At 43.8% G+C, this 25,098-nt stretch overlaps 1 protein-coding gene across 1 annotated transcript in view; it reads left to right on the forward strand.

The window, feature by feature from the left end:
- Window positions 1-5: 5 nt before the first annotated feature.
- Window positions 6-25,098, forward strand: part of LOC134203926 (uncharacterized) — a gene marked incomplete at its 5' end in the record, with an annotated part of 52,984 nt that continues 27,891 nt past the window's right edge. The window contains 2 exons of the mRNA XM_062678760.1: window positions 6-232; window positions 298-440. Coding sequence (XP_062534744.1) covers window positions 6-232; window positions 298-440 — 370 coding nt within the window. The remainder of the gene's footprint in view (window positions 233-297; window positions 441-25,098) is intronic.

A 25,098-nucleotide genomic window follows, 5' to 3' on the forward strand; every position in this document is an offset into this window, starting at 1 on the left:
AATTGAACAAGGGCCTACGATACGTCTGGGAGCAAACAGTTCCCCTATTCCGAGCACCTTTAGTTGGTAACACATTACGAGCGTCTTTTCTCATGTTCGGGCTGTTTATGTCCTCCTCGGGACTGTTCATGTGGATTCCGGACATATTGAACACCTACGTCAACTACCAGGATGCCAAGGTCACCATCTGCGATGTGGTGGAAATAATTCAAAACAACAGAACCAAAATGAAGTGAGTTTCGAATGTTACACTGTGGATACTTTGTACCGTACTTTTACAATTCCGATCAACTTCAGTTCACAGGAAATGCATACCAGTTGTCCTGTGAGTATCGACGCATCTATTTTCATGATAACCACTATCATGGGGATCTTGTTCCTGGCCTGTTACATTCTGAACGGAGCTGTTATTAACATAGTAGGAAAGAAGCTGCTATTAAGTAAGTACCGTCTGGCTTATGATCTGTAGATAACAGAAGACACAACTTTTATTTTATGCGCTACTGGGGATCACTTTTTATTATACGGGATCGTAAATATTCTACAATATGGTTATCTCACATCAGATAATAAAGATTACGTTAATTTAGTACCAGCTTGATAAAGATAACCTTGACAGAAAACGTTATATGGGGGTCCCGTAGAGTAGTTAGCTACACGTACGCCTTACAAGCGGATGGTTATGGGTTCGATTCCCAGTCCCTCCACCAAACCTTCGTCAGTCGCCGGATCCGCAGCCCATACGGTGGCGTTTGGGGTACGCGCCTTACCGACACGGCTGCCTGATGACGACTGACATTTTGTTCTTCTCGGAGGCATTGCCCCAACGTTACCCGGATAAATAACAATCGAACAATGCAACGATCATTGGATACACGACATGGACGAACGGACACAATGGACTCACGATGAGATGGACTGGCAAGGACAACAATAATGGTAATGGAAATCTAAAATTAGATTCTGTGTGGATTTTGTACAGCAGAAAACCACAGTAGTTCTCGGCACAGTAGTGGCTAAGACACGGAGTGTCTACCAAATAAAGAAAGGTACAAAAAAAAACGCTATATGGGTCATTCCGCGCCAAGTGACCGAGATAAAGTGAAAACTTGCAGGTGAATACTATGAATTCCAACCAAAATAGGTGTATCTACTTACTTTGGGCCTACATTTCGAAAAAGCATTTGACCCTACCGTTTGAGCCACCCCTCAGGCCAAACACTCCTCTTCGTTTTTGAAGATTTTTAAAAACATGCCATTTTCAATAATCGATATCTCCGCCCCTGATAAAGCTACAAAAAACGTCAGTACCAGTTTTCCGCTTGAAATTTTGTGGAGATTTTACAAAAAATATTTCAGATGCAAAGCAGTGTTGCCAACTACATTATTTTCATAAAAAAAAATAAAAAATAGCATTTTTCTCAAAATACGTATAATTTTTTTTTGATTTCTCAGCGGATTTGGGTTTATCAGGCAATTTCCTGTCAGAAACACTTATCGTTACAAAGTAAAATGAGCAGTTGCCGAGTTATGACGGTTTTAGTTAGACATAATAGAAGGTTTTCATTCAGCATATCGTGCAATTCGTTCTGTAAAGGTAAACAACTATGATAATGTGATAATGTCATGCCTGCCGTATCCTAACGGAACTATCAATTCTATACTTTCGCCTCTAATGCTATCATGAACATGTACGTCCAAGTTTGGAAGATGATATTAGCATTTCCATATCATTATGATAATGTAGTTTTTTTTTAAGTTTTATTCGAAGAATATTATTTACAGAAAAACTTATTTTTGCTGCACATAATGCTTTTGAGGCCAGTGATGCCAGATTTCCACTGAATATTTTTTAATGGTTTAAAGTTATTTTTGCAATTCCTGATCATAATACCTGGTTTACAGTTAGTCTTTGATTGATAAAACGACCTACTTTTCCATACCAACGAGATTGTACGACAATTCCCCGAATGCAATTTCCCCGAATGCAATTTCCCCGAATGTAACAATTCCCCGAATGTAACATTTCCCCGAATGTAACAATTCCCCGAATGTAACATTTCCCCGAATGGAACAATTCCCCGAAAACATAGTACCTCTTACAAACACATCTTCGCAATCGACTGTATGCGTCCGAAAAAAAAGCAGCGTTTAAAGATACGTTCAAGTGTGTCTTATTGGACATTATGGGCGTGGGCGTGACCAGGAGTAGTAATCCTCGCTTTCGTAATTTTTATCCTAGATTGAAATCAAGGATCACACCTTCCTTGATTTCTGATAGCAATTTGAATAAGGATCAAAAGAAAACATGAGTATCACTAGTGTCCAATCTACAAAGTAAACCGTAACTATGCTACGTTCATCCGCTCAATATCCATTGGTAGTATTGGATATTCTTTATCCTCTAAGATGTGTTTTTAAATTATAAAAATATCAGGGTAGAATGATTTCCAAGGTGCTTTTTGATCTATAATAGTCGAACAACGGCTGTGTTTTTTTAAAGCAGAATCGCAAACGGCAATTCCGATTTAAAGCGTTTTTGGTAATTTTTTTTTTATTTTCGAAATTAAACTCCTGTCCTGTAAATACCTTCTTAAGAAGTTTGAGGCAATGGTTGATGTGAATCCTTTTAAAGAAAAATATTGCGTTTGCCCGGACTGAGGCGATGGTGAATGTGATTCCTTCTTTAAAAATAATGAATTTGCTCGGACTAATGCAATGGTAAATGCGTCGCTTCTTTAGGGAGTGTTTCCCCAGATTATTGTTATTATTATTCTATATTTAATAACACGTATCTGCCCGAAATAAGATAATATGGATGTAATCCATTCTTTAAAAGAAATCATTTCCACGAAGTAAAGCAAGGCACTGTCTCATTGATTCACTTTATTTCAGACAAACGATTTCATTTAAAGAAGGGACTATCTATCTTCTTTGCCTTATACCGGGCAAATGTGTTCATTTGAGGAAGACATTGTTTCTTCCTTTTGCCTTAAACCGGGCAGATGAATTCATCATACCAAGGATACTAATACATTTAAAGAAAGCAATATCTCTTCACTTCGCCTTGGGCTGTTTTTCAACTTAGTTCTACTAGCATTTCCACAGTTATTGAAAGCTTTCCCGTGCCTGCCAGTTGCATGAATGTCTTGTGTGGCAAGTGCAATGGACACACTGTGCTCAAAGAGCCGAAAATACTTCTCACCCGGAAGCATCCTAAGCCGAACCGAGAATCGAACTCGCAACCTCCGGATCAGAAATCCTCCAATCGCTTTGTGCCGCACTCAAAAAGAAGAGAGAAGTATTCGGGGAAATGTTACATTCGGGGAATTGTTTCATTCGGGGAATTGTTACATTCGGGGAAATGTTACATTCGGGGAATCGTTATTCGGGGAAATTGCATTCGGGGAATTGGTTTTCGGGGAATTGTCGTACAATCTACCAACGAAATTAGTGCTTTAATTACCATTATGCAACTCAAATGGGTTGCATAAATTTCATTATAGCACTCATTTGGGTGCTGTAATGAAAAACCAACATTAGGACAAAATGACTGCATTTTGCTCAATTAGCTCTGCTGGTGGGCTACAAAGGTTCAGTTTTAATAGATCTTTAAACGAGGGAAATGCTTTGATTCCATTAACTTCAATGAGATCAAGTTTGGCTCCCGTAAACATCAGTTTGATTACACATACACATACTGTATTTGTGCCTGCTGCTCCTGCTAAAACGCATTCGGGCGGCCGATGTTCGGCGAATTTGATAAATCCAATTTTGTAAATAAAATACATTTTTTCCTTGAAGAGGGTATATATTTCAAACAGATTCGCTAGAAACAAATGCTTCTGCTTCTGCACCCGTTTTCCTCTTTCACGTACGCATTTGAATTCTTATTTCCCTGCCAGTTCCTTGCTTACGTCGGCCTCGCGATAGAAATCCTGAACTTTTTGTACGATTTCTTGTTGGAGGGGGGCATTAAGAATGGGGCAGCACAAAATACCTTTTGTGTCAACGCAGTTTTTCATGTTCCTTACTAAGCGTTCTGAACACTGGAATTCGTCTGAAGATAATAAAATTTTGATAATTATGTCAGATCATAAATTTATAATAAATAAGGGGTGGATATGCTAGGTGGGTCTAGCAGAATCCAATATTGTTTGCGACCCACAAGGTGCAAAATGAATTGATTTTTAGAAATTTAATAAAAAGTGAGTTATATTGAGCGAATCATAATAAATTACTTTATATTCCTTCATTGATTGGATTTGGATTGGTTTTAGATTGGATTTGGATTGAATTTCAAACGATTTGGATTAGCTTTGTATTGGATTGAATTTGGATAGGATTTGGATCAGCTTTGGATTGGATTAGATTTGGATCTGAATAAGATCAGATTTTGATTGGATTTAGATTGGATTAGATTTATATTGAGTTTGGATTTGATTTGAATTGGATTTGTATATGATTTTACTGGATTCTGATTTGCTTTGGTTTGAATTTGGTTTAGATACGGATTGGATTTCGAATAGATTTTTCAATTGAATTTATATTGTTTTTGGATTGTTGTTCTTTAGTCATTCGTTTATTAGTAATCCAAATCTAATCATTACTTATAAGATTCAAATCTAAAAGCTGGTATACATTTTTAGGACAAAAAAAGGGACTCAAGTATGAATCAAGAGTTGTCTTTCGCGGCACATCAATGATTAACCCGCGACCAGTAGGGCAAAATACCCAATAGTGGAGAAACTAAGCACGTTCCAACACTAATTTCTCCATAACACCTAATCCATACTTCATTTCCCTTACCTTGATAGTGCATCCGAAAGCTCATTATCTCTATTTTATTCGAAGCGTGCCATAATTTCATCAAAATCCTTTATTGTTACCTAAAATCAATCCTCCAATTATTGGTACAGTGTTCCAATAGTTGCGGTATTTTGTTATTCGCGTTCCTATAGTTGCGAATCCCATAAGTTTTATACGGGATTCGTAACTATTGGAACACTACCGCAACTATTGGTGCAAGGAAAAAAAAAGTATTTTAAAGATACTTTACCAGTTTAAATGAGATTCCAATGATATTTTTGTTTCCATCGTGTTATGACAGGTCGACTAATTGATCGGTGATGTGGGTTACTGCGTTTAATTTGTAAATTCCCTGCAAACCGTACTACCGCAACTATAGGAACACCCACGACTATCGGAACTGTTACCCTACTGTAATTTCTCATTTTCAATGAGAGATGTCACGCGATGTTTACATATCTGCCCCTTTCAATATCTATAGAAACGCGAAAGATGAATGGCATGCTACAAAAATCTCAAAAAATATTTGTTCCGTGACAGGCCATGAAAGTGTGCAATATCTGCTTTATTTTTGTGTTTATTAGCACTCTCAACTCTGTGAATTAAAGGAGTATGATTAATTTATCGACCAGTCACTGTTCTTCGCATATATCTTTAAAATGACTTAGAAATTTTAATTTTAAAATAAAGCACAACGTCCTTTCATGACAGCCTTTCATACGAAATTGATCAAAGAACCCATGATTCTTTCATTTGTTCGCCTGATATAGAAAAAGGCGCTTTGCTCTCTGTCTGATGATGATCACTACTTTTTCCAGTACTGCCCGCGACTGCCTTGGGAGTCGATAAGTGTTTTTGACAGGAAATTGCCTGATAAACTCAAATCCGCTGAGAAATCAAAAAATAATTATACATATTTTGAGAAAAATGCTATCTTTTATTTTTTTAATAAAAATAATGTAGTTGGCAACACTGCTTTGGTAAAATCTTTACAAAATTTCAAGCGGAAAACTGGTACTGACGTTTTTTGTAGCTTTATCAGGGGCGGAAATATCGATTATTGAAAATGGCATGTTATTAAAAATCTTCAAAAACATGGAGGAGTGTTTGGCCATAGGGGCGGCTTAAACAGTCGGATCAAATGCTTTTTCGAAATGTGGGCCCAAAGTAAGTATATACACCTATTTTGGTTGGAATTCATAGTATTCACCTGCAAGTTTTCACTTTTTCTCGGTCACTTGGCGCGGAATGACCCAAATAAGATTTATTAAAGCTGCCATATCTCAGCAACGGCGCATTTTACTTTGTATCGATAAGTGTTTCCGACTGGAAAAAGTCTGTTAAGCTCGAATCCGTTGAGAAATCGAAGAAAAAAATATACGTATTTTGAGAAAAATGCTTTTTTATTATTTAATGAGAAAAATAATGTAGTTGGCAACACTGCTCAGCATTTAAAGTATTTTTTCTAAAAACTTCATCAAATTTCAAGCGGAAAACTGGTATTAAAGTTTCTTGTAGCTTCATCGGGGGCTGAGATATCGATATTTGAAAATAGCATGTTTTTAAAAATCTCCAAAAACAGGGAGGGGTTTCTGGCCGAAGGGGCGGTTCAATCACCATGGTCATATGGTTATTCAAAATAATGGACCAAAATTAATATGTGCTAGGTGTTTTTCATTATTTTTAAATAGGTTAATTGCACGTGCTCGGTCACTAGGCGCGGAATGACCCATATGTACTTTATACCCAGTGACAAATAGTTTGGCAAACATTCACGTGAAGATACTATTTATCAAGTGGTAAAAATTTTATGTATTCTGAATAATATTCATTCAAGCAGAGCTTAAGGATGGTAGATTATATTATTTACAAAATAATTTCGATTTTAAGGACGGCTACGCAGTCTTGAATTATTGAAACAAGATGTTTATTTATCCGACGTTTCGACACGGGGATGGTGTCTTCATCAGGGGAAAGTACACCATCCCCGTGTCGAAACGTCGGATAAATAAACATCTTGTTTCAATAATTCAAGACTGCGTAGCCGTCCTTAAAATCCCAAAACGTCATCATCGACTTCTCCATGATAAAAGTTCTTCGGAACCGAAACAGGTAGTCATGGGAAAAAAGGTTTCGGTATCTATTTATCGTCGGCCGTCATCGTTCAACCTTTTCAGAGTGATTCCCGTGACTCTTTATGGGCGAAAAGGAAAACTCGACACATACGCATTTCTGGATGATGGATCGTCTGTGTCACTGATAGAAGACAAGATAGCTGACGCGCTTGGACTAGATGGTGTCGCCGACTCACTTTGTGATCATTGAACTGGAGGAATCAAGAAGAACTATTCCAACACCCAGATGGTGTCTTTAGAAGTTTCGGATGAGCTTGAGCTTGAGCTTGATTGACTGCTCGTAGCTGCTACTCCATTATGGCCAGATCAGCTGTTCTTGCACAGGGAACCAACAGATGTTTGCTTGGGACTAGCTCACATCTTCAATGTACAAGTACTGGTGATCTCATTAGGTAGGTCATACTGGTGCCTGCCACGTCAGAATGCAAATCAATGTAGGGAAGGGGGAGGAAATGATGATGCAATCACTCGCCCACCTCAAGCCTCATACCTCTGCACTTGCCACGAGCTTATGCGGAATTTGTTGGAATTTTTGGGTTAGGTTCGAGAGGCAGAGGTCCGTCTTGGTTACGAGCTGCCAATGTGATAGATAGAAGAAAGCAACTGATGGAATTTCTAATTGGATGTTTGGAAACGCGCTGGTCTAACAGAGCAAACGATGAAGATCGGTGAATTAGCAAAGGAATTTGCACACCTCCAAAATTTACCGGTTCGGGATTTGGAAGCTGCTTCCCCCGGTATTCTAATCGGTCACAACAACGTACATCTACTCGCAAGCCTCAAGATAAGAGAAGGACGTGAATTTGAGCCTATAGCCACGAAAACGCGCTTAGGTTGGGTTGTCTATGGAAGCCGACGAGGGACCGAGATCACCTTTCCGCATAGGCAGATGTTAATGTGTACCCAGCAAACACAAGATCGTATATCATAGCGAATAAGTGTACAAAGTGGAGGCCATATAGGTACATTTTCCATGCAGTCAAATGGAGGCATGCGCTTGTCCCGTCGACATGAGCGTTTTACTTCCTTCTCAAGAGCCGCGTATCGTTGACGGGCTAAGACTTTGGCTCCTCTGGTTTTCGATCGCTCTATCGCGGCTTTGGCTTCTCTTCGCTCCTCTATCTTCCTCCAGGTCTCATCGTTGATCCATTGTTTTCTCTGGGTGCGCAGTTCGCCCAGATTGTTCTCGCTGGTGGCGATGAAGGCATTTTTGATGGCGGTCCATTGGTCTCCAGTTCTTCAACGAAGGACCGTTTCACCGTGGCATCTTCCAGACGGCGTGTGTTGAATCGTCGTCCAACTCTTTCCTCCTGCCGACGAATCCGCACAATGCGCAGGCGTATTTCGGTGATGATCAGACACGATATCGGCACTACGTTTATTCCGTACATCAGAAGGCTCCGTTTCCATTTTCGGCTGATGCAGATGTGGTCGATTTTATTTTCTGTATAGCCGTCATGGGAGACCCACGGGACCTTGTGAACCAGTCGATGAGGGAAGAGGGATCCCCCGATCACCATGTCGTTGTTACCACAAAATTCTGCGAACAACTCTCCGTTTTCGCTCATTTCTCCGAGACCATTGCGCCCCATAATGCGCTCATGGTTCGAGTTGTCGGATCCGATCTTCTCATTGAAGTCGCCCAAACAGATCTTGATATCACCCTTCGGAATTCTATCTACGACGGCATTGAGTTGACTGTAGAAGTTCTCTTTGTCTTGTAGATCGGCAGCATCGGTTGGCGCATAACATTGGATTATAGTAAGGACTCGGACCCGTGTTCTAAATCTGGCAACGATTGTCCTTTCACTTATAGGTTCCCACTTCATAAGCGCAGAGTGTACCTGAGCGCTTAGTAGGAAGCCAACTCCGCGATGCCGGGGAGCGTGTTCATCTCGTAAACCAGAGTATAGCAGAACTTGTCCCGACGGCGTTTTGTGTTCTCCAAAGTTAGGCCAACGGACTTCACTCAGTCCCAGGATCTCAAGTTTTATGCGGCGTGCCTCATTGGCAAGTTGTGGCAATTTACCCTGCTGGGCTAGGGTTAAAACGTTCCATGTTCCTATTCGTGTCCGTTGTTTCGCGCTAAGAGTCGTCGCCATAAATTCAGTCCGTATTCTTTCATTATCGGATTCTCGAACAAATTGATGTTTCGGGAACAGTAGGTTGTTGGCCCAAGGTTCCCTATCCACCGAGATGAGGCTGCCATCTTAGGTATAGCCTCCGGGGAATAGCATTTCATACTCTGCCGCTGGATGCCAGAACAGACGCTGTTGGAGCCGCACCTCCTTGGTGGACAGACGCTCGATCAGTCGGGTCAAATTTGTTTAAAGTCCCACCCAACACCAGGACTAGGCTAGTGCGCTTTGAGAGGCACACGGTTGCTTTGATAGGGCCTGCTTAAGGACACATGCAGCTTTTTATAGAAGTTCAACAGAGCCCACTGTTGAACCCCACCACATCTTAGGCAGACCCCACATGACGCACTCTCGCACTCTAGCTGATGTAAGAAGAACAACAGTGCCCAGGCTACACTACCAGCTAAGTATGCAACCCTTAGTTGGCGGTCAATTGTCATCGGAAGACCCGTGGAAGCGTGAGTATTGGAACTTGTGAGGACCAGAGTTATGTTAGGCGCCCCTTCCCGGATGTCAACTCACCATTTCGAAATTTAAAAAATTAAAAATAAATTTACTGCGTGACGTATTACACCAATACACGTGTAGATACTCCTTTCAAATTCTCCAGAGCAATATTATTCAGGGTACTGCGGTTTAGTCTTATACAATTCTGGTATATGCCTAGTTTTTATGCAATACCTGCATATGAATAAAGCAGAGCTGTATTTAAATCTAAATTATTATTGTAATTGAAAAGAAGTAGTAGTAAGGCACGGCAAATGCTGGGTAAAGCGTACCATTGGTACTTCGCGTACCTGAAGGAATAAAATAGAGTCCATCTCGTGGTCCTTAGCCTCTTACCCAGCTACTCCTATTCCTACCTCCTCGTGGTGCTGGCCGGGATACGAGCAACCTTAAGGAAGATCAAGTAACCAACCCCGGTGGGAACTATGGTCGTATGCTAACAGGGAAGCGGGGGTTTGCTCCTACCCGGAGCAAATCTTACTGAGCGTCTGTTCTCCATGTCAGGATCGGCTCACAACAGCGTCTGTTCTCAATGCTAGGGGCGGCTGATCATCGTCCGAGTGCCAGTGACCAGAGACTTTATGTGAAACTGTGCACCATGGTCCACCGGGAATAAGGAGGAATGGTCCTCCGAAAATTCAGAGGGTTTTGTGTCAGGCCCTGCAAGCCAGCCTTTAAAAAACATACGCAACGAACAATCAACAAGAGAGTACGGACCGGATTCATCGGCGGAGACCACCGCGACGAAAAGGGACTAGCGATTGGAAACTCGGTAAAGCTTTCAACTTCATCGGGAGCACACGCATAATCGCCGATGTGCTCAAGGACCGTGGATTCGGCATCGTAGCGCTGCAGGAGATTTGATGGAAGGGATCAATGGTGCGTACATTTAGAGGTAATCATACTATCTACCAGAGCTGCGGCATCACACACGAGCTGGGAACAGCTTTCATAGTGATGGGCGATATGCAAAGACGCGTGATCGGGTGTTGGCCGATCAATGAAAGAATGTGCAGGTTGAGGATCAAATGCCGGTTCTTCAACTTCAGCATAATCAGTGAGTACGACAGATGCCCAAGCCACGACGTCAAAATCATTATTGGAGATTTGAGCGCTCAGGTTGGCCAAGAAGAGGAGTTTAGACCGACTATTGGGAAGCTCAGCGCACACCGGCTGACGAACGAAAACGGCCTACGACTAATTGATTTTGCCGCCTCCAAGAATTTGGCCATTCGCAGCACCTACTTCCAACACAGCCTCCCGTATCGGCACACTGGAGAGCACCACTGCAGACTGAATCACAAATCGACACACGTTCTGATTGATGAACGGCACTTCTCCGACATTATCGACGTCAGGACATATCGTGGCGCTAACATCGACTCTGACCACTATCTGGTGATGGTTAAACTGCGTCCAAAACTATCCGTCATCAACAATGTTCGGTACCGACGACCGCCGTGGTACGACCTAGAGCGACTGAAGCAACCTGATCTCGTCACTGCATACGCGCAGTATCTCGAGGCAGCGTTGCCGGAAGAGGGTGAGCTCGATGGGGCCCCCCTTGAGGACTGCTGGAATACAGTCAAAGCAGCCATTAACGACGCAGCGGAGAACAACGTCGGGTATATGGGACGAAGTCGACGGAACGATTGGTTCGACGAAGAGTGCAGACAGATTCTGGAGGAGAAGGACGCAGCGCGGGCGGTCGCGCTGCAGCAAGGTACCCGGAAGAACGTGGAACGTTATAGACGGAAATATTGTGTTCTGCATTGCGAGGCCGGTAATAAAAATCAGTTCAGTGCGAGATTTCTCTTGTTTCGGACAGCAGAACGATCGCGCGATCGGCCGAAATATTTTGGAACAAGTAAGTGCAGTGCGTGTTTTAGTTGTCGGGATAGAAATAAAATATCTATCTTGTGTTCGGTGGCTCATGCGCCTGTCGCGTGCTGTCGAATAAAGCGCGTCCTTCAATAGTTTGCTGTAGCCATCGAGCAAGTGAGTACAGAGTGCTGCGCTTCCATGCGGTCCTCCAAAACGCGAATCTCCTCAGTTTTCATATGCCACGGGGCATGTTTTAACTTTTAACTCGAATTAGTGTTATTTCCCATCCCATAGATCGTATCGCTTACCAAAGTGAATCCAGATAAATTATCCTTTGTAACTAAAACGATATCCTATCCCAAGACAATCGTGGAGATGCAGAGGTATACTCGGTCTCTAGTAGCAACGAGAGTCGGACTAACAATCCTTCCATTCCTATATGACCGTAAGGACGTGGCCGGCGCCGTTATTGACTTTAAATATTTGAGCTCCCGAAACGTGTACATTGAGAATGGGCAGCTAATCCCAAGCCCCATTCATTGTGTTCTCTGTACAATTTCGCAAGTTCAGTCTATCACGGAGTAGCAACTACAAATTGTACGGTCATAATGCTCATGGTCATGCCCATGCTCAGAAGAAACGCCGCCTTTTTTTTACAAGGGAGAATGCATTTACACACTAACCCAGCACACGTGCATTGTAGTTGCCAAACTACCACACGGAAGTGTGCTGGAGTACCGGTAATACCGACTAAACTCCCTTGGGCTCCGCCATCGTTTCCCCCAGGAACTAGCTCCCAGTACTACTTCTGGGGGATGGCAGTACTAAACGTACTCGCTCATTCTCGCTCACAAAGGCACCCGTCCCATGCGAGTCTTATGCCCACCTCTCTCATACCGTGTGAGTCTGACTTGTATGCTCACCCAAACACTTGATTCACGCTCATGCACTCCATGCTTGCACTCACGCTAACGCTCCTATGAGTCTGACTTGTATGCCCACCTTTATCATACCATGTGAGTCTGCTCACCTCTTTCATTCAGTTCGCGCTGACACATACTACTCTAGTCATTCGACCTAACACTCGCTCTGGCATCCCTTGAGGGACATTTCACCTAGGTTCCCACTGACATACCATGTGAGTCTGACTCACCTCGCTCAACTCAAACATACCGTGTGAGACTGATTTGTATGCTCATTCCTTTCGTACCGTGTGAGACTGACTTGGATGCTCACCCACACTCCTCTGCCACGCCTCTGCCATGCTTCGAGGTGACGATCTCGGTTGCCACCCGCTGCGCCAATACCTCTGCATGGGCAGACCATTCACACACGTCGATTGCTGCTCGGCGCGCCAGATTCTCTGCAAGCTGCAGGCAATCTGAGTGGTTGCAGTCGAGACTGCGTTCCACTTCTCCACCGCTTGACACATCCTCTGGATAAGGTTATCCGGAGTTGTGTCCCGGTCGCAAACGTCTAGCATTGCTCTTCTTTCGACGTCGAAACGAGGACATACGAACAGTATGTGTTCTGCAGTTTCGTCAAAACCTGGGCAGTCAGGGCAGACAGGGACCTCCGCGTGCCCAAACCTGTGGTGGTACTGTCGGAAACAGCCATGGCCTGACAGGAATTGTGTCAGATGGAAGTGAACCTCCCCATGCGGTCTCCCCACCCTGCTTGATATGTTAGGAATCAGCCGGTGGGTCCACCTACCTTTCGAAGAGTTATCCCACTCGCGCTGCCATCTGGCAACCGAAGTCAGCCTGGTACGCTCGCGGGCTCCTCTGGCAGCTCCTCAGAACACTCCTCGTCTTCCCGGATGACCAGCCCGACTGGCATCATACTCGCTATCACGCAGGATGCGTTGTGCGATACCGTACGGTAGGCCGATATCACCCTGAGACACATCAATCGGTAGATGCTCTCCAGTTTCTGCAGGTAACTGGTTACCCCCACTGCTTTTGTCCAGGACGGGCCACCGTACCTAAGGATAGATGCGGCAACACCTACCAGTAGCCTACGTCTACTGGCGCACACCTTGGAGCTGTTGGACATCATCCTCGATAATGCCACCTCAGCAGTCGAAGCCTTCTTGCACGCATATTCGACATGGCTACCGAAAGTAAGCTTGTCGTCTATGATGACCCCAAGAATCTTCAGACTCCGCTTTGAAGTGATCGCGACGTCTCCCACGTGTACAACTGCATGTTGTGCCGACTTACGGTTACTGACGATAACCACCTCCGTCTTATGTTGAGCGAGCTCAAGGCCTCTCGCACTCATCCAGTCCGCCACAGTGCTGATCGCGTGTTCTGCGGTTAGCTCTACTTCGGGGATTGACTCCCTGTAGACCTCTAGGGTTACATCGTCAGCAAAGCCGACAATCTTCACACCAGGAGGGAACTTTAGCTCCAGAACCCCGTCATACATCATTTTCCATAGTACCGGGCCCAGGATTGACCCTTGCGGGACTCCTGCGGTAATAGGAACACTTTTCTGACCGGCATCGGTCTTGTATAGCAGCACACGGTTCTGGAAGTAGCTTTCCAAGATCCGGTACAGTCCCACCGGCAGGCTAAGCCGGTGTAACGATAGCGCGATGGTATCCCAGCTTGCGCTGTTGAATGCGTTCTTCACGTCCAGTATCACCAACGCACAGTATTGAATTCCTCGCCTTTTCCGTTGGATCGCTACCTCTGCAGTCTTGAGAACTGAATTGATAGCGTCCACCGTGGACTTACCCTTCCGAAAACCAAACTGGTTACTCGACAGGCCATCCGTACCCTCTGCGTACGGGGTGAACCTGTTGAGGATGATCCTCTCGAGCAGTTTACCCGTCGTGTCGATCAGGCAAATTGGTCTGTACGCCAATGGGTCGCCCGGAGGCTTCCCGGACTTCGGCAGCAGTACCAATTTCTGCCTTTTCCATCTCTCAGGGAAACGACACTCATCCAGGCATCTCTGCATAGCTAGCCTGAACATGTTCGGGTTCGCTATGATCGCTGCCTTGAGTGCACTGTTTGGAACTCCATCGGGGCCTGGAGCTTTGTTCATCGCAAGGGTGTTAGCCACTGCGAGTAACTCTTCGTTCGTCACCGGAGCCACCATTTCGGCCACACTCCCAGCGCCTTGCAGCGCAGGAGGAGGCCAGGGACTTGTGGCTCGGGACGAGAAGAGTACTTCGATAATCCTCGCCAACCGGTCCGGTGACCGTTCGGGGGTGTAGAGCCCCCTTTGGTCTTGGCCATCACGATCCTATAGGCGTCATCCACGGATTCGCATTGGCACCCTCGCACAGGTTGTCGAAGCACGCTCTCTTGCTGCTCTTAATGGCCTTGTTAAGGGCCAGTCTCGCAGCTCGAAACACTTCCCGGCGGACCGCTCTTTCCTCCTCGGTGCGGGCTCGTTGCGTCCTACGTCTAGCCTTGAGGCAGGCTGATCGTAGATCTGCAATTTCAGCACTCCACCAGTATGCCGGGCGTCTGCCATTTCTTGGCAGGGCTTTCCTCGGCATAGTAGCGTCGCACGCGCGTGATAGGACAGCTACCAGCGCATCCCCGCTTAGACTGTCGGTGTTGGCCTCCAGTCCCAGGGCCGCGGTGAAAATTTCGCTGTCGAAGTGTTTGGACTTCCACCCACGGACCTGATAAGGATCACCCGCCCTCGGACGCTGCACACCATAGTTGATCTTGAAGCGAATTGCTAGGTGATCACTATGGGTGTAGCCCTCGTCTACCCTCCAGTCCATGTCAGAGACCAGACCGGGGCTGACAAACGTTACATCTATCCATGACTCGGCCCCATTCCTACGGAATGTGCTACTGGCTCCGTCATTGACAAGCACTGCGTCGAGTTTTGCAAGTGCCTCGAGTAACGCTTTTTTTTTTACAAGGGAGAATGCATTTACACACTAACCCAGTACACGTGCATTGTAGTTGCCAAACTACCACACGGAAGTGTACTGGAGTGTCGGACTCGACCATACCGGTAATACCGACTAAACTCCCTTGGGCTCCACAATCGTGTCCCCCAGGAACTACCTCGCAGTACTACTTCTGGGGGGATGGCAGTACTAAGCGTACTCGCTCATTATCGCTCACACAGGCACTCGTCCTATGCGAGACGCACACCATTCACTCCATTTGAGTCTTACTTGGATGCTCTCCCGGGCGCTCCGCTGCCATGCCTCGAGGTGTCAATAGCGGTAACTGCCTGGGCCTACAGATATTACGCTACGACACTCCTACCTCAGCACGAGCAGATCAATCACACCACTGCCGAAGCAGACCACACGCTACCCTGCCGAAGCAGGGACACTCCCCATGCACCACATGTGCACAACTGTAGGTGTGTGGGTACAACCCACTGCTACCCTGCCGCCGAAGCAGCTTCTCCAAAGACCATTCGCTCCATGTGACCCTTTTTCGGGTTCTCACTCTAACACTCCACTGCAATGCCTCGAGATGTCGATGGGTACCTCGACTCCTACCTCAGCATGTGCAGTCCATACTCAGACTTCTGCTGCGCTTCGAAGTGGTAATAGCGGTGACACGCTATGACACTCCTGCCTCAGCACAACCAGATCACTCACTCCCTGCCGAAGCAGCTCACGCGCTACCCTACCGAAGTAGGGACACTCCCCATGCCAATTGGCACTCCCTGGGCTTGTGCTTTTGAAGCGGCACACAGTCGCTTTGATAGAGTCTGATTACGGGCACTTGTGGTTTTTTGGGAGGGATTTTAGCAGAGCCCACTGCCAAATCCCACCACGCCCTAGGCAGTTCTCCCTGACTCGCAGACAGCTGGGGAGGGGTCGTCAAGCCCTTGGACATGGTCCATGCTGTCCCTGCTGTCCCTGCTGCCCCCAAGCGAGTAACGCTTGTCCCTTCTGATTGGTGCAGCGGCTGACCCATTCCACTGCCCAAGCATTAAAATCTCCCGCTATAACGAACAGGCTCCGACCTACTAGGTCGGACGATAGCCTGTCGATCATCTGGTTGAACTGTTCCATTGGCCACCTTGGTGGGGCGTAGCAGCTACAATAGAACACCCCATTGATCTTGGCTATCGCGACACCCTCCGCGGAGGAGTGTACAACCTCTTGAGCCGGGTACCTTCCCGTTGTGCAGATTGCCACTGACCTAGACCCGTTTGCCACCCAGTTGCCGTTGTCGGCAGGGACGTTGTACGGGTCGGACAGGAGGGCGACATCGGTCCTCGACTCCGAGACCGCCTGCCACAGCAGTTGCTGGGCAGGTGCACAGTGGTTACTTGCACGGCTTTTTCCGATTGGCTTCTCCGAAGGAACACGCAGGTCGAGGGGTGTTTGACTTCCGCACCCTACTGACCAGCTGCCAAGGATTTTTATCCCCTTCGGCGGATACCGATGGCTGGCTGGGGCCAGCTTGTGGCTCAGCAACTTGTGCCTGTCTAGTGCCTTTCGCCTTCTTGGGCACGCGCCCTTCAGACTCCGGTGCACCATCCAGGCGACGCTTTGCCTTAATGGTAGCGCGTTTGGCTCGCTTCGAGCTTGGCGTTTTCTTACCCTCACTGGCCGTAAGGGCGGTCACCTCTTTCGCCGCAGTAACACCGCTAGGGGAGGAGAGGGCCTTGGTCTGCGTACCTTTGGCTACCTAGAAACGCCGCCTGGAAGAAGCGGAGTGCGAGGAGATGGAACAGCTGTGCCGTTCTCAAGAAACACGCAACTTCTACCAGAAGCTCATCGCATCCCGCAAAGGCTTTGTGCCGCTAGCCGAAATGTGCCGGGATAAGGATGGAAGCATCTTGACGAACGAACGTGTGGTGATCGAAAGGTGGAAGCAGCAGTACGAGGAACATTTGAATGGCGCTGAGAGTACAGGCAGTGAAAGTCAAGGCAGCGGAGGAGATGACTACGTCAGTTCAGCGGACAATGGAAGCCAACCAGCCCCCACCTTGAGGGAAGTTAAGGATGCTATTCAACAGCTAAAGACCAATTAAGCAGCTGGTAAGGATGGTATCTGATAGTCAGAATCTGGGAAACTGCTACCGGATGAGTGGAAGAAGGGGTTATAGGCCCCATCTACAAGAAAAGCGACAAGCTGGAGTGTGAGAACTTTCGAGCGATCACCATCCTTAATGTCACCTACAAAGTGATTCCCAGCTTATCCTCCGACGTCTGTCACCATTAGTGAATGAGTTCGTGGGAAGTTATCAAGCCGGCTTCGTTGATGGCCGCTCGACAACGGACCAGATCTTTACTGTACGGCAAATCCTTCAAAAATGCCGTGAATACCAGGTCCCAACGCACCATCTGTTCGTTAATTTCAAGGCGGTTTACGACAGACTGAGACTGAGCAAAGCAACGGTGAATGGTGTGCAAAACTGTGTGAAGATTTCGGTCGAACACTCCAGTTCGTTCGAATCGCGCCAGGGACTAAGACAAGGTGATGGTCATGCGGGGAGCGGATGGCATGGACATTGTCGGCCGAACATTTGCAAAGTTGGCAGAACTGTACACCCGCCTGAAACGGACTGGTGAATGTGTCAAAGACAAAGTACATGCCTGTGGGCAGAACCGATCGCGACAGGGCCCGCCTGGGAAGCAGTAGATAGACGGGGATACCTTCGAGGTGGTCGAGGAATTCGTCTACCTCGGATCCTTGCTAACGGCTGATAATAATATTAGTCGTAAAATACGAAGGCGCATCATCTGTGGAAGTCGGGCCTACAACGGGCTCCAGAAGAAACTGCGGTCAAAAAAGATTCGCCATCGCACCAAATTTGTCATGTACAAGACGCTGATAAGACCGGTAGTCCTCTACGGACATAAACAATGCAAGTCCTCCTTGCAAGCACTCGGAGTATTCGAGAGACGGCGAAGAATGAACCACGAGCTCGCCCAGCTCTACGGCGAACCCAGAAGGTAGCTAAAGCCGGAAGGGTGCGATGGGCAGGGCATGTTGCAAAAATGCCGGACAGCAACCCTGAAAAGATGATGTTAGCTTCCGATCCGGCAGGTACGAGACGGCGTGGAGCGCAGCGAGCGAGGTTGGCAGACCAGGTGCAAAACGACTTGGCGAGCGTGGGGCGTATTCGAGATGCGGCCTCGAACCGTGTATTGTGGCGTCAAATTGTTGATTCAGTGTTATCTGTATAGATGTAGACTATAGATAGTGGAATATATAGATGAGCGAAGATAAATCCTCTGTCTCCAAACGAACTGTCAAACGTGTCTCCAAACGAGCATGACGTCACGATTTCAATGAAAACGTTAAGGGCTGTGACGTCATATGCGCGTGTGCACGGGCAAAAAAATCGACTCAGCCATGCTTTCGCTCATCTATAGATTCTACTATCTATAATGTAGACTAAGTGTAGTGAACAGGGCTTGCAACCCAATGAAGATGAGCAAACCTCGCATGCCTCATTCTCTTGCTTGCTTCACAAGCAGCCAGTGGTAGTGAGGAAACAAATTCGGCAAGCAACACGAAGCTTCGATGCTCTTGTCACACATAAGCTACTGAATCATACATGTTCGTTGTTTGATCGCCTACCGAGGGAAGCGATTGTAACGAACTCTTGTGTTGATGTCACTCCTGCGTTGTATTACGGGAGAAGATGAAACATAACAAACCAAAACAATTTTGAATTTTGCAGCTGTTCTCAGGCTGCAATATACGAGACAAATGTAGCGCTTCTCTCTGAATACATGTTTTTACGAAGCAGTTTTGATCCACACGCGCAACAAAAAAATGCGGTTATTTCGACGGGCTAGAGACTAATTGGGTATAATCTATCTTCTATATAGGGGGGATGACGGCTTTTGCAGTTTTTGTTCTATTATTGTCCCTGTCAGGGGGTTTTCTATAACCAATTATGCTCAAATTTGGCCTAAACATTCTTTGCATATCAAAGAATATTGTGGCCGAATTTCATAAAATTTGGACAACAAAAACAACAATAATAGAACAAAACCTGCCAAACCCCAATAAAAATGAAATGGTCTGTGTTCGTATCCGCATAACTCGGAAACGGCTGGATAGATTTTCTACATTCCTTCAGAAAATAGGGAAACGGTTTGGCACTTCATTCCATAGCTCCTATTTCCATCCCATCAAAAACAAAGCAATGAAAAGGAATATGAATTGTTTCTAATTTTTGTATTTTTTCAGTAGTGAGCACGCGTGTTAGCAAAAAATAGCCACGATATTGGTGCTGTATTTCTTTGTTTTGCGATGAGATGAATATATGTTCAGTGAGATAGAAAACGGAACAGTTACCCTATATCTGTTGTCGTTTCCAAAGGGTTTATATGATATTTTTATTTTCTCATGCGAAAATCACGAGTAAGGGTGGAGAAATTATGAAAAACTAAAATTAAGATAATTCGCATGGGCAGCTCAGAACGCGCATTTTCGCAGGAGAACGTCTGCTGGGTCGACTAGTCTTCTTCTATTTTCTTCTCTATGTAATAAAAATGAAATGATTTGTGTTCGTATCCTCATAACTCGAAAACGGCTGTATGGATTTTCTTCATTCCTTCAGCAGATATGTCGTTATCGTTTCCGACGGGTTTATATGATATTTCCTCATGCAAAAGTCTATGGTAAGGATGATCAAATCGTGAAAAACTGAAATTAAGATTCATATGGATATTTCGCATGGGCAATTCACAACGCGCATTTTCGCCTACTATGGAAGCGGTTAGATTTAGAAAGTAGTCGTATTTTACAAAGTTCTTCGGAATTCATTGTTCTTGAGACTTACAAGATAAGATATCTCGTAATCTAGACCTTAAGTCAAGGATGTTATCAATCATTTAGTAGTTTGTCAATAACTCATCCCAAAAGATGAGTTTCAAAATGTGTTGTATGGTGGACTTCTAGTGCAGAAGGCTTTCTGCAACTCTCTGTCTAATGGTTCGTTGTTTGAATTCCTTTAGTAACTTAGACTAAATAATAACAAAATTCCAATCATTTAGTTTAAGTTACTGCAATTAGGCGCTAGTGTACATAAGATTTTCAGCAAAGTATGATATCTAAGAATCTATTCAATTTAGCAAGTAGCTGTATTCTACAAATTTGTTTGTATGGTAAAAACCTTTATGTTAAAGATTAGTTTTGTTCAGAATTCATCTACCCAACGGCGATAATGTACGTGAGAGTTTCGGTAAAGTAGGATATCTCGGAATCTATTTAACTTAGAAATTCATCGTCTTCTACAAAGTTTATCGAAAAGTCAAAACCATTATGTTGGAGATAAGTTTATTTCGGAATTCGCCCACCCAAAGGCGCTAGTGTACATAAGACTTTCAGCAAGGTAGGATATCTTGGAATCTATACAATTTAGAAAGAAGCCGTCTTCTACAAAGTTGTTCAAAAGGTCAAAACCATTATGTTGAAGCTTAGTTTAGTTCTGAATTGATCCATCGAACGGCGCTAGTGTACATGAGACTTTCAGCAAGGTAGGATATCTCGGAATCTATTCAACTTAGAAAGTAGCCGTCTCCTACAAAGTTGTTCGGAAGGTCGAAACGATTATGTTATGTTGAAGATTAATTTAATTCAGAATTCATTCGCTCATTCGCTAGTGTACAAGAGATTTTCGGCAAGGTAGGATATCTCGGAAGCAATTCAATCTAGAAAAAGCCGTCTTCTACAAAGTTGTTCGAAAGATTAAAACCATTATATTGAAGATTAGTTTAGTTCAGAATTGATTCACCGAACGGCGCTTCGGTAAGGTAGGATATAGCGGAAGTTATTCAACTTAGAAAGTAGCCGTCTTCTACAAAGTTGGCCGGAAGGACAAAACCATCATGTTGAAGATTAGTTTAGCTCAGAATTCATCCACTCAATGGCGCTAGTGTACAAGAGACTTTCGGCAGGTAGGTAGGATATCTCGGAAGCTATTCAATTTAGAAATATCAAATGGTCAAAACCATCACGTTAAATATTAGCTTAGTTCAGAATTCATCCACCCAACGGCGCTAGTGTACAAGTGTATTTAGGCAAGGTAGGATATCTGGGAATCTATTCAATTTAGAAAAAAGCCGTCTTCTACAAAGTTTGTTCGAAAGGTCCAAATCATTAGGTTAAAGCACAGACAAACAGACATAACATATTGAACATTCTCATCAAATTCATCGTCGTTCAAACACTAACGACAACTGTTGATTTCAGTTAATTTGGCAAATCACGAACCAGATGGCGGTAGTGAGCAAACGTCAAACCAGAGCATATCCGATGCGTACGCCACGAGTAATAAAATTGGCCAACTAATGATTATTTGAATTGACCAGTAAATCAGTGAACGATGGAGGTTTGACGAGTGTTATTTCTGTTGTCTGCGAAAACGGCTACCGCAGTGATTGCGTTGGGGGCAATCATCGATGGTGCAGCAGCAGCGGTGGTTGTTGATAGTGATTGAAGACATCACAGCTCTCATAATTTCACATATTCCACTAGTTTTGTGTGCGCTAGCGCCACCAAGCGGATGAATACCATAATAATGAGATTTGAAATATAATGGTTCTGACCTTCCGAAAAACTCACTAAATGATACATATTCTGTGATATCTATTTCAATTGGTAGCCTCATGTGCGTTTCCGCCACCTAAAAAACTCAATCCCGAGTTAAGGACGTAAGGTTTTGATCATTCTAACTCTGTGGAACATCACAACTCTCAGAATTAAACAGATTCTGATATATAACAACTTGGTGTAATATCACAAATCTATTTTTTTAAAGTTCCGAGATATCTAATTCTCTCATATACGCTAGCTCCGCCAAGCAGATGAATTCTGAATTAATCAGACGTCCACCGTAATAGTTTTGATCCTTTGAAAAACTTTGTAAAAAAACACAACTATCTAAATTCTACAGATTGCAAGATGTCTCATTCAACTGATGATCTCATATACGCTAGCGCTGCCAAGCGGATGAATTTCAAATTAATTAGATGTTCTGCGTAGTGGGTTTGATCTTTTTAACAATTCACACTTAATCTTATTTACCGGGCTCGGTTACCAGTTTACCGATTTCTCAACAGCTGAGCTCTCGGTATCCACCTCAGTAAAATAGTTTAAAAAGTTACCGAGGTCTCGGTTCTGAGTACCCGGTGGCGAAATGTCAGTTATAACTGAGCACTCGGTAAATAATACCGAGTTATTTGCACGTACATTACGGATTTCGGTAATGAAAAATACCGAATAAATCGTAATTTGGGTTTCTGTTTTTTCTTAGATAATAAAATAAGGAAGCACAAGAATTTTGTCATTCATCGATTTATTATTATTCATTGACAAGCATATTTTATTATATTTCAAAGTGAATTGGTGTGCGTTCGTAACCGCATAACTTCCAAACAGCTGGATGGATTTTCTTTACTCCTCCAGTACTTTATTATCTCCAATATTTCCTCATAAGAAAATCATCACCTATGGGGGAAATCGTCTGTCGGGTCAGCTAGTAATATTATATTTTTTGACGAATCCAGCTAGGTTAAACAGCGAGATAATTTAGCCTTTTGTCAGGAAATTGAAAATATCATGTTCAAACAGTAATGGTTGATAAAATGTAACAAACAGTAATGAAACCTTGAAACCTACCTGAACTACTTAAACTTTCAACCCGTAAAATATTACTCTATTATATGTACTGCAAAGCCTTCAAATTAAATAAAGCAAATCGCTCGTGCAACAACTTCTTTCAAATGAATCGGAGATGTGTACTTCATAAATATGGCGTCGATAAACAATCACCATCGGTGATATCGTCACATCGAGCTTTGCTGAGAACTCCGTACTTATTTCACCGAAAGCTCAGTTAAACGCATTGATTTTTACTGAACAATCGGTATATTTTTTACAGTTTCAGGAAGTTTTATTTGGAACTGAGTTGTTCGGTAATTTATACTACCAGAGATCAGTATTTTATTTTGAACAGCTGAGACATCGGCAAAAATATTTACAGAAATCGGTAAACTTATTTTAAATAACTGAGCTCTCGGCTCAAATTTACTTTTACCGATTGAAATCAGTAAAAAATATTAATGAGCTGAGATTCTGAATTTAAGTGTGCATATTTCGTTCAAATAGACGCTAGCCACCATGCGGATAAATTTCGAATTAATTAGATGTTGTTCACAATGGGTTTGATCTTTCGAACAACTTTGTAGAATATCACAACTCTCTAAATTTCACAGATTCCGAGATATCTTATTCAACTGGTAGTGCTCTATACGCTAGCGCCGCCAAGTGGATATATTCTGAACTAATTAGATGTTGTCCACAATGGGTTTGATCTTTCGAACAACTTTGTAGAAAATCACAACTCTCTAAATTTCACAGATTCCGAGATATCTTATTCAACTGGTAGTGTCATATACACTAGCGCCGCCAGGTGGATGAATTCCGAACTAATTAGATGTTCTCCTCAATGGATTTGATCTTTCGAACAACTTTGTAGAATATCACAACTCTCTAAATTTCACAGATTCCGAGATATCTTATTCAACTGGTAGTCTCATATACGCTAGCCACCATGCGGATGAATTTCGAATTAATTAGATGTTGTTCACAATGGGTTTGATCTTTCGAACAACATTGTAGAATGCCACAACTCTCAAAATTTTACAGATTCCGAGATATCTAATTCAACTGGTAGTGTCATATACGCTAGCGCCGCCAAGTGGATGAATTCCGAACTAATAAGATGTTGTCCACAATGGGTTTGATCTTTCGAACAACTTTGTAGAATATCACAACTCTCTAAATTTCACAGATTCCGAGATATCTAATTCAACTGGTAGTGCTCTATACGCTAGCGCCGCCAAGTGGATATATCTTGAACTAATTAGATGTTGTCCACAATGGGTTTGATCTTTCGAACAACTTTGTAGAAAATCACAACTCTCTAAATTTCACAGATTCCGAGATATCTAATTCAACTGGTAGTCTCATATACGCTAGCCACCATGCGGATGAATTTCGAATTAATTAGATGTTGTTCACAATGGGTTTGATCTTTCGAACAACTTTGTAGAAAATCACAACTCTTTAAATTTTTAAGATTCCAAGATATCTAATTCAACTGGTAGTCTCACAAGCCTACTAAACAAATATATACAAAATTTTCTATTGCAAAAAACCAAGCAATGTTATAAAAGGGAAGAGATAAATCTTTGCAAAAGATATTTTAGTTCCCAGATAAAGATTATCGCCTCGGTTCTTTTTGTTCTGCTGTCCGAAACACGTGTGGTACCTAACTGTCAAATTCATTCATTGACATTTAGATCCCCTATCCTCGCCAGCAAAAGATGTTCCGGACAGCGACGACAGCGACAATCTTTATCTGGTAACTGAAATATCTTTCGTCTTTGCCCTCATCTGCAGAGGATAAAGACAATGCTGAGTTCCAGTTTATTTGCAATATTTGCAACAAACATGGAGAGGTATATGTTGGGAACTTTCCAAACTGCAATAACTTGTATATTTCAGAAGTAAAACACAAATCATGTTAACAGATGGTTAAGTTTATTTCTAAATATTGATAACTGATACTTTTTTTTGTCTTTATAAAGGAGACTTTCAGCCCATAACTGAAACTTATTTAACCTAACACATCGTCGAAAATCGATTAATTCTCGAAAGGCGCGGCAGGCGATCATTGTCCTATTCTGTTGCAGTTTGGGACAAATGTTTATT

Source organism: Armigeres subalbatus, unplaced genomic scaffold, assembly GCF_024139115.2.
Source record: "Armigeres subalbatus isolate Guangzhou_Male unplaced genomic scaffold, GZ_Asu_2 Contig296, whole genome shotgun sequence".
Classification (NCBI taxonomy): domain Eukaryota; kingdom Metazoa; phylum Arthropoda; class Insecta; order Diptera; family Culicidae; genus Armigeres; species Armigeres subalbatus.